Source organism: Mus caroli, chromosome 2 (assembly GCF_900094665.2).
Source record: "Mus caroli chromosome 2, CAROLI_EIJ_v1.1, whole genome shotgun sequence".
Taxonomy (NCBI): domain Eukaryota; kingdom Metazoa; phylum Chordata; class Mammalia; order Rodentia; family Muridae; genus Mus; species Mus caroli.
Window position 1 is genome coordinate 60,391,249 of NC_034571.1, and position 9,693 is coordinate 60,400,941.

Sequence of the window (9,693 nt, forward strand, 5' to 3'; positions counted from 1 at the left end):
GCCCGAAACAGGGCCTGTCCCAGAATCTGTTTGCTTCCATAGTCCACACTCTTGCCTGCACAGACTAGTCTCAGAGGGATCCAGGAACCAAGATGGCACCCCCAGGTGCTCCAGCAAAGTCCTCCTGGGCGGGGCGGAGATCTCTCCTCTGGCAGGGAATGTGCCTGGATGTCTGGAGACCAAAACGGGCTCTGCCTCAGAAGCTGTTCTCTAGGGACCTTTGGGGTGTCCACCGACCCTGCGCCCAGGTGATCCGGTGCTTGCGCCCACTGGAAGGGATTTGTGACCCTACTCAGGCTGGGTTTTCTGCTTCTCTAATGCTGTCTCAGGTCCTGCGCAATTGTATTGGAACAGAAGTTGTGTTCCACTCACCGGTGGTCATAAGATTGCGTGGAGAGTCCTCTAGGGTACCTTGGGGGTGTCTGCCAACCTTGCACCCAAGGTGACCCAGTGCTGGTGCTGACAGGAAGGGGTTTGTCAAATGCTGACTTTCAAACAAGCAGTCAGGTGGACTTGAGAGCTAGTAAAGAACATGATTATAACAATATTTTGGTTTTCATTCTTTACTTTGGAGGTCAAGACATTTTTATGACAGAAGAACAGAAGAAATACTACAATGCAATGAAGAAGCTGGGCTCAAAAAAGCCGCAAAAACCGATACCTCGCCCTGCTGTAAGAACAGAATTCTTTCTTATCAGTGAGCATGATGGTATATGACCCTTTGCCAGCCAAAGTTCCAGAAAGCAGCATATTTATGAATTTCCATGTTTATATTCTGACTTGATAGCCCATGTTTCGGCCATGAATATGCATATGCTAAAATTATTTAAAATAGAATGTATTATATATAAAACAATGTAAATGCTTTTGGAGTCTCAAACAGACAGTAGATCAGAAAGGATTACTGACACTGAGGCTATTCTTATAATGTGGTGACAATATTAAAAATATTCACATATGTCATGTGGACACAATGGATACTCTCTACTGCCTTGTTTTTGGTTTGATTGGCACAGGCAGTCACACTGCCTATTCAGATCAACAGGTTGAATGGAATCGTTATTGAAGCACAATCACTGTTTTTTCCTCTGCTTTTAAATGCAGCTTATCTTTGTATTTTCTCCAATGCCCCTGCCCTGAAGAGCGACTATGCTATCTATGCCTCTCATGAGTTTCATAGCTCTTCCATCCTCAAGTTTTTCAGTTACTGCTAGTTCTTGTCTGAGAGTCAGTAGAGCCCCTCAGCTCTGATTATTTCTGAAGAAATATATCAGATATTTCTTGGTGCTCTTCCAAATCAGTACTGAGTTTAAGACCAGTTAGTATTCTCCAAGATTTCATGAATCTATTGACAGCAATAAATAATTAGGTTTAACAAATTGTTCAGTACAAAATCTGCCAGTAGCTCAGAGACTGTGGGATACTACATTAGATAAAAGATAAGAAAAGGAAAGCTGAGCCCAATGTTTGAGAAATAATATAATATGAGTAGTTGCAAACAGGGGTATAAAGATAGTCCCTCTGTGAGAAAATGTATACTCTAAATCCTTAGAAATAAGCATTTAGGAAGAAGAGGGGTATGTTTGAATTACTAAGTAGTACACTCAAGGTTTAAAACTTATTTGCCATCACTAAACAATATAAATAGGATCTTGTTATGAGAACGGCAGAGTTGCATCAAGAAAACAATTGTTAAAGCAGAGTATTGGAACTGGGAGGAGGTGCTAAAGCAAAGATAACAAAGGCCTAATCAATATATTGTCAGATTATCACATCAACAAAATGAGCACACCTCAAGAGTAGAATCATTCACCTATGAATAAGGGAGAGAGAAAGAGAGAGAGAGAGAGAGAGAGCTGACTAATTAGGGAAGCTGACTAACTAGGGAAAGTTTTTGTTTTCTTGAAGTGATTCATTACTGAGGAGTCAAGAAGAACGAAGGTCAACAGACAGTGTGGGTTGAGATTTGAGCCTTATGTAGCTGAAAACCTTGACAGGAATGTCACCTGGGGGTGCAGACAGTGGGTCCATCTGGGTTCTGCTGACTTAAAAGAAATTAAATGGGTCAGCCTTCATAGGAGTTATCTCTATCCTAAGACCACCAGAAAGCCATTAAGGTGACCCAGTCCTTTTGTGTTTTATGATGATGACTCAACAACTTTGACCAAGATAGAGGATTATGCCCTGCAGATGAAGTTTGGAGCTAATTTGGTAGTCATAGAAAGGAAGTCATCAGAGGGAAAGTGGATTTGGGGACTGTTGCCAAAGTGAAATTAAATCAAAGATGGAAGCTGAAAGTCAAGATCAGGAATGATGGAATATTGCCTTGTCAATGGGAAGTTCAGAGTTGCAATGCAGGATACCTGGGGTGAGAATCATCGACATACATTTGTAGCATTGAGCAGCCAAACTTGGGAGAAGAAGACTAAGCAGTAGAGCAAAGGGTTCCAAAAATTGAGAGATTAAGTTTGAAGCACAGCAAAAGACATTCTGGAAGGGAGAGGGTGGCTAAGCACAAAAGAAGTTACACAGGATGTGATCCAAGAATGTACAGTTCAGATCAGAGAAGAAAAGGAACTGAGTCCTTCAGGAGATGTTGAGTAACACAAGAAAAGAGTATGGGAGCCCAGAATTGTGAAATGAATAAAGCTATTGAAGAATTTCTTTACACTAATTGACTTTGATATCTACCTCCCAGCAACAATAAAAAAGGAAGAAGAATATTAGATAAAAGATTTGTCAGTTTCTCTGAGTTTGGAATTGTCCTCAGAACACAAAGACAGAGAGTTGTTAATTAATGCTTAGGACTCAGATTAATTTATAAAACATGTGCTATGGCAGGCCAAGCCTTCGGGGCTATACAATTTCTCTCATCTCATCCAGTGACCTAAGATTTAAATTGGCCAGGACTCAGGATTAGTATTGGACATTGAAGCATTGCATTAAAATGTTATATGAGCAAGATTAAGGAGCTGTGTCTAGTTCTGCTGACAAGAACATTAAGACCAATTGTTGCTTCAAAGAGGAAGCCAGATTAAGTAACCCTTGGAGGCTGTGTCTGTGAGAAATGTGGCACCGGTTTTTCCCAGGGACCCTCCAAAGCAGATGAAGAAAGAATAAACTAAAACAAAGCAAATCAGGGGACATCATCTGCAATGCAATGCCCTGAATCTTGTGATGGGTAGAAGAACAAGATCTTCTGAGGGCACAGAACTGCTGCATCTTAAAACAGTGTTATCCACCAGAAAATGGGTGGCGCTTATTTCATGGAAGGAATAGGACTAGAGGAACAAGATAAATGATAGGATAGAATTTGTGTGTTATTCCGAGCTATAAAGAGAATACAGAAATCTTGCAAAGACAAACTAGAGTGAATAGAGACTAAGGCAAGAAGGTTGGACTGCAAGTAGTCAATGGAGAAACCTGGGAGGACAAAACCTTATGAAGAAGCAAAAAGTAGGAATCCAGCCGAGTAAGCCCAAGAAATTCAGTAGTTGTTCATAAATGACAACAGATAGCACAAGAATAGTATATTTTCACAGAATATAAAATTTCATGTTACTAAGCAGAAACCAGATACGTTGAACAAGAACTTTTAAAAGAGTTTCTGAGTGTACTTGCCTGTGTTATTTCTTCCAGAACAAGTTTCAAGGGATGGTCTTTGATTTTGTAACCAAACAAGTCTTTGACATCAGCATCATGATCCTCATCTGCCTCAACATGGTGACCATGATGGTGGAAACGGACGACCAGAGCCAAGAGATGACCAACATCCTGTACTGGATCAACCTGGTGTTCATCGTCCTGTTCACTGGCGAGTGTGTGCTCAAGCTCATCTCGCTCCGCCATTATTATTTCACCATTGGATGGAACATTTTTGATTTTGTGGTGGTCATCCTCTCTATTGTAGGTAAGACGGGGAGCTTTACCCAACAACTTAGTAGTGCCATGTGTGTGGGCAAATGCGAGTAATCCCTGTATTTAGGATGTTCAGGCAGATATGAAATTCCAGGAGACCTGGAGCAACATGGTGAGACCCTAACTCAAAAAAAAAAAGATAAAAATAAATTAAAAGTATTAAATACTAATAGTTTATCATTAAAAATGTTAGAGATTTTTTTTAACATTTTATCATTTTTATCATTTCATTTTCAGATAAAGCCTAATAGCCCATTCCTTTTGGTTTTTCTTGTTTGTTATTTCATCTGTTCATAAAATTATGGGCTTATTTTTTGTCTTTTTACTATCTTGCTTCAATTTAAAAACAATAACTGTAATTTGGATTATCTCCTGTACTTAGTCAGATTCCAATAATATACACAACTACAGCTTTGAGTGAAAAACTAACACTCATAGACATAAATCCTTAAGTAGTCAGATGACCCTCCCACACATGAACAGTTGGCATAGCACATACTTGTTAGTTTAATTTATTTGTAAACATAACCTGCCAAAGTTTGAGATGATAGATAATCTGGTGCTTTAATAAATCTAACACTGAATAAGCCCCTCCCCCAAAAGTAGTCAGATGATACATAAATTTAATCTCTTTGATAATCAGAGTGTGTATATGTGTATTGGTATACATATGACACACATAGGCTGTGTATATGTCTATTTGTATACATATGATTCACGTAGGCTTTATAATATCCTTGAGTTTAGATAGCTCTCTATAGTTTGCAATGTTCCTTTTTACAAGTAGACATTGTATTTGGATATCCAAAATCAATTCATTACCATCAAAATATATTAAGTGTTCATGAATAGGATATCAAATAAGAAGCTAAAAGTAAATAATAATTAGACTTAAAAAAAGGTTTGGCTATTATTGTTGTTACTAATACTACCACTACTACTACTATCATTATTAATTACTTGATATTCAGATAAAGTCTCTGGCCCAGGAATATATTAGGCACATGCTCTACCACTGAATGAGGTCCCAATCACTAGGTTGGGCCTACTTGAGGAAAAAGAATATAGATACTGAGAGGGAAAAAATGTACCAGACATATCTCATGGCTTTGGACTCTTCAAATAATGTGTTCTGTATAAATTAAAGGTCATAACAACTCCACACTTGGCAAGTTCGTTTGCACCATTTTTCAACAGATTACATGATAATAGCATTTCTAGCAAAAGGTATTTTTCATTAAGATCCACAGTTTGGAGGTGCAATGCTATTCTATATTTAAACAAATATATTGCACATATAAACATGTATTTGCACTGAGAAGATTATGTAATTTGTTTTCTTTTAAAAGAATATGTGTTTGGATATCTTGCCTTTGTGCATGCATGCAAGACCCATTGAGGTCAGAAAAAGTCACTGGGTCCCTGGAATTAGAGGCAGTTGAGCCAGAGTTCTAGGAGTTAGCCAGATGTGAGACTATAAAACCTGACCTCCTAGGAGGTGAGAATGGTGGGGTGGTGAGCTGAGGCTGGAGAGTATAAACAGGGAGATGTGGGAACTAAGCGACAGTTTCATAAAAGCAAGAAGTTCTTGTCGCAACTGAACAGTAGGATCACTACAAATAGCAGTAATACACTTTAAAATGGCAAGAAAGGGTGTTGAATCTTTTCACTGCAACAATGAAGGTTTCAAGATAAGTGTAGAACACCAGGCAATGCATACTTGTATGGAAGCATCACCTGTATCTCACAAATATCCACGTTTGTTACGTTTTATGCAATAATTAAAACATTTTCAAAGAAAGGCTTGGAGGTAAAGAAGACCTGTCAGGAGGTTTGGCTTTCTCCACTACTTCTCAGTTCTTACCTGGTGTGAGTTAGGTCATTGCTCCAGTGATTGATCTGCCAATGAATTAAGTACTGTCGTAGTGGTAAATTATGCAAGGAAGTTCGCTTGGGTCTGTGTTTATTATGAAGGCTCTGAAGATGTTACCTAACAAACACCAAAGTTGATATTTTGGTCGTATAAGGATATATTAACGCAAGATTTAGAGGTCAGTTCCAAGTGAATCTGCCTTGCATGCTTGTATGTTCTGCAGTACATGTGTTCAACTAGGAAAGAAATGCTGTCATGAGTTCTCATTTGAAATATACAGTTACATGCTTCGTCATATAGTTCTTACATGAACAATAGTCCTAGTGTTTTAGAAGTATAATTTCATGTCTGTGCTTAGCCACTTTAAGCTTTGAGATATCTTTAGACCTCTAGTAGTTTGTCTTTCTATGATAGAAGATATTTTAATGAGGAAAATGGCCGTTAATATCTTCATTTAGAATGGTAGTTCTCAACCTTCCTAGTGCTGCTACCCTTTAATACAGGTCCTCATGTTGTGGTGACCCCCTAACTATAAAATTATTTTCATTGTTAATTCATAACTGTAATTTTTTATTATGAATTGCAATGTAAATACCTATGTTTCTGATGGTCTTAAGTGACCCCTATGAAAGGGTTGTTCAACCCCCAAGGGTTTGCAGTTCACAGGTTGAGATTTAAAATAAAAACCTCAATGGTATAACACCAAATATACCAATGTCATTTTAATGAATTAATATTGCAGTTTATTTGCATACACAATACATACATATATACATATGTAACCATAGACATATACTCATATCTATCTCTGTATAGCTAACTATATTAGGTAAAATTATTAATAAATGTATATGTATTATTATTTATGTAATTCCTATATGTGCAGTTTGTAAGCTAGATAGTACTTATATTAATCACATAAACTTTCCTTCACTGAAGTCATTAACACTATTGGCTATTGTCTTTTCACAGGGATGTTTCTCGCGGAGCTGATAGAGAAGTATTTCGTGTCCCCTACCCTGTTCCGAGTCATCCGCCTGGCCAGGATTGGACGAATCCTACGCCTGATCAAAGGAGCCAAGGGGATCCGCACGCTGCTCTTTGCTCTGATGATGTCCCTTCCTGCGCTGTTCAACATTGGCCTCCTGCTTTTCCTCGTCATGTTCATCTACGCCATCTTTGGGATGTCCAACTTTGCCTACGTGAAGAGGGAAGTTGGGATTGATGATATGTTCAACTTTGAGACCTTTGGCAACAGCATGATCTGCCTGTTCCAAATCACCACCTCTGCGGGTTGGGATGGACTGCTGGCCCCTATACTAAATAGTGGACCTCCCGATTGTGACCCTGAAAAAGATCACCCTGGAAGCTCGGTGAAGGGAGACTGTGGGAACCCATCTGTGGGGATTTTCTTTTTTGTCAGCTACATCATCATATCCTTCCTGGTTGTGGTGAACATGTACATTGCTGTCATCCTGGAGAACTTCAGCGTTGCCACAGAAGAAAGTGCAGAGCCCCTGAGTGAGGACGACTTTGAGATGTTCTACGAGGTCTGGGAGAAGTTCGACCCTGACGCCACCCAGTTCATAGAGTTCTGCAAGCTCTCTGACTTTGCAGCAGCCCTGGATCCTCCCCTCCTCATCGCAAAGCCAAACAAAGTCCAGCTCATTGCCATGGACTTGCCCATGGTGAGTGGAGACCGCATCCACTGCCTGGACATCTTATTTGCTTTTACAAAGCGGGTCCTGGGTGAGAGTGGAGAGATGGATGCTCTTCGAATCCAGATGGAAGAGCGGTTCATGGCTTCCAATCCCTCCAAGGTCTCTTATGAGCCCATTACCACCACTCTGAAGCGCAAACAAGAGGAGGTGTCTGCTATTGTCATCCAGCGAGCTTACAGACGCTATCTTCTGAAACAGAAAGTTAAGAAGGTTTCGTCTATATATAAAAAAGACAAGGGGAAAGAAGATGAGGGAACGCCCATCAAAGAAGACATCATCACGGAAAAACTGAATGAAAATTCAACTCCAGAGAAGACTGATGTGACACCTTCCACCACTTCTCCACCTTCCTACGATAGCGTGACCAAACCGGAGAAGGAAAAATTTGAAAAGGACAAATCGGAAAAAGAGGACAAGGGGAAAGATATCAGGGAAAGTAAAAAGNAAAAAAAAAAAAAAAAAAAAAAATTAATGAAAATTAAAAATTAAAAAAAAATATTCCATTTTGTGATCAACTGTTTACAGCCTGTGTTGGTGATGTATCTGCGACTCCCTCAGGAGGTCTATGCCAAACTGACTGTTTCTATAAGTGTATACTTAAGGTCAGTGCCTATAACCAGACAGGACCTCGGGTCAGCAAAGTGGGACTCACCAAACCAGACAAAGAGCACCGACAGGAGGCTTATGTTTTCACAACCAGCTGACACTGCTGAAGAGCGGAGGAGAGCAATGGCTACTCAGACCAGAGGAACATTTGGAAATGGGGAGGAAAGTTAAATTTTTATGTAAATTTAACATGTGACACTTGATAGCATTAACTGTCACCACCGTTTGTGTTTTAACTGCCACACCTGCCATATTTTTACAAAATGTGTGCTGTGACTTTATCACCTTTTTTTTTTTTAAATTCACGGGTTGTTTACTCTTATATGTGACTATTTTTGTAACTGGGTTTACGTTTGGGGAGAGGGATTAAGGAGGGGATTCTACATTTCTCTGTGTATAACAAGATCTATTTTCAATGAAGGCATGCTGCAGTTCTCATCCACACATGACAATATCCCATCACACACGGAAAGGGTATACTTCTCATTTCAGGATGTTTTTAGATTTTTTGAGGTGCTTAAATAGCTATTCATATTTTTAAGGTGTTTCATCCAGAAGAATTTTAATGTGCCTGTAAATGTTCCATAGAGTCACAACCATCAAAGAGTTGTTTTATTTTTACATAGTTCATTATATGTACATGTATATATGTATATATGTATATGGCCGTGTATATACATATATATGTATACACACATGCATACATATGCACACACAGACCATCACATGCTCAGAGTCCAGGCAGCATGACTATAACATTTTTTGATAAGTGTCCTTTGGTAAAAAAAAAAAAAAAGTATATATATATATATATGTCCTATCAGTCCTTTCTAAGAAACCCAAACTACCAAAAACCGTCCCCTTGGCCACTTTCTGAAGTTGGTTCTGCTTTTTTTCCTGCAGTATTGTTTAGCCATCTTCTGCTCTTGGTAAGGTTGACATAGTGTATGTCAATTAAAACAAAACAAAACAAAAGTCTGCTTTGTAAATAGTAATTTTACCCAGTGGTGCATGTTTGAGCCAACGAAAATGATTTAAGCACAGTATTTACTGCATCAAATATGTACCACAGTTAAGTATAGTTTGCAAGCTTTCAACAGGTGACATGACGTCATTGGTTCCCTTAGAGTTTGAAGCTGTCACTGCTGCATGTCTCTCTTGCTGATGCTGCTGTATCTTAACCCTTCTGCTGTTCAGAAGTCTAATAGGGAAGCCATATGTCCGAGGTGGAGTGAAGTGGATTGTTCCCTCGGCAACTCAGTCTTCACAACACTGAGCAATGAATTGCAGTAAACAAGGAAGAAATCCGTGTTCTTTGTTCTCCCAACCCTTAATTGAACACTCCGGTGAGACGTCTGACAGTGTAAACAAGTGGCAAGCTACTTAGGTCTGTTGAAGGTATATGGTTAGAGTTTTCTAAGAAAATATACATATTGTAAAAAAAAATGGGGGGAGTTCAGTTTATTTTATTTCGAAGCCTTTTGTACATAAAATGGGAAATTAAAAGTATCTTCAGGTTGATGTCATAGTCCTATCGTTAGTTTCTGTTCCCGGCACTTTTTAATTAAGGCACTC

General features: G+C 39.1%; 1 protein-coding gene across 4 annotated transcripts in view; it reads left to right on the top strand.

Annotated features, from left to right (window-relative positions):
• Positions 1–8,898, top strand: part of LOC110289695 (sodium channel protein type 2 subunit alpha) — a 128,047-nt gene extending 119,149 nt beyond the window's left edge. For all 4 annotated transcript variants that reach the window (XM_029472745.1, XM_021156037.2, XM_029472744.1 and 1 more), the window contains exons 25-27: positions 568–672; positions 3,640–3,910; positions 6,764–8,898. In XM_029472745.1, the coding sequence (XP_029328605.1) occupies positions 568–672; positions 3,640–3,910; positions 6,764–8,001 (1,614 nt within the window). In that variant the 3' untranslated portion in view covers positions 8,002–8,898. The remainder of the gene's footprint in view (positions 1–567; positions 673–3,639; positions 3,911–6,763) is intronic.
• The last annotated feature ends 795 nt before the right edge of the window (positions 8,899–9,693 follow it).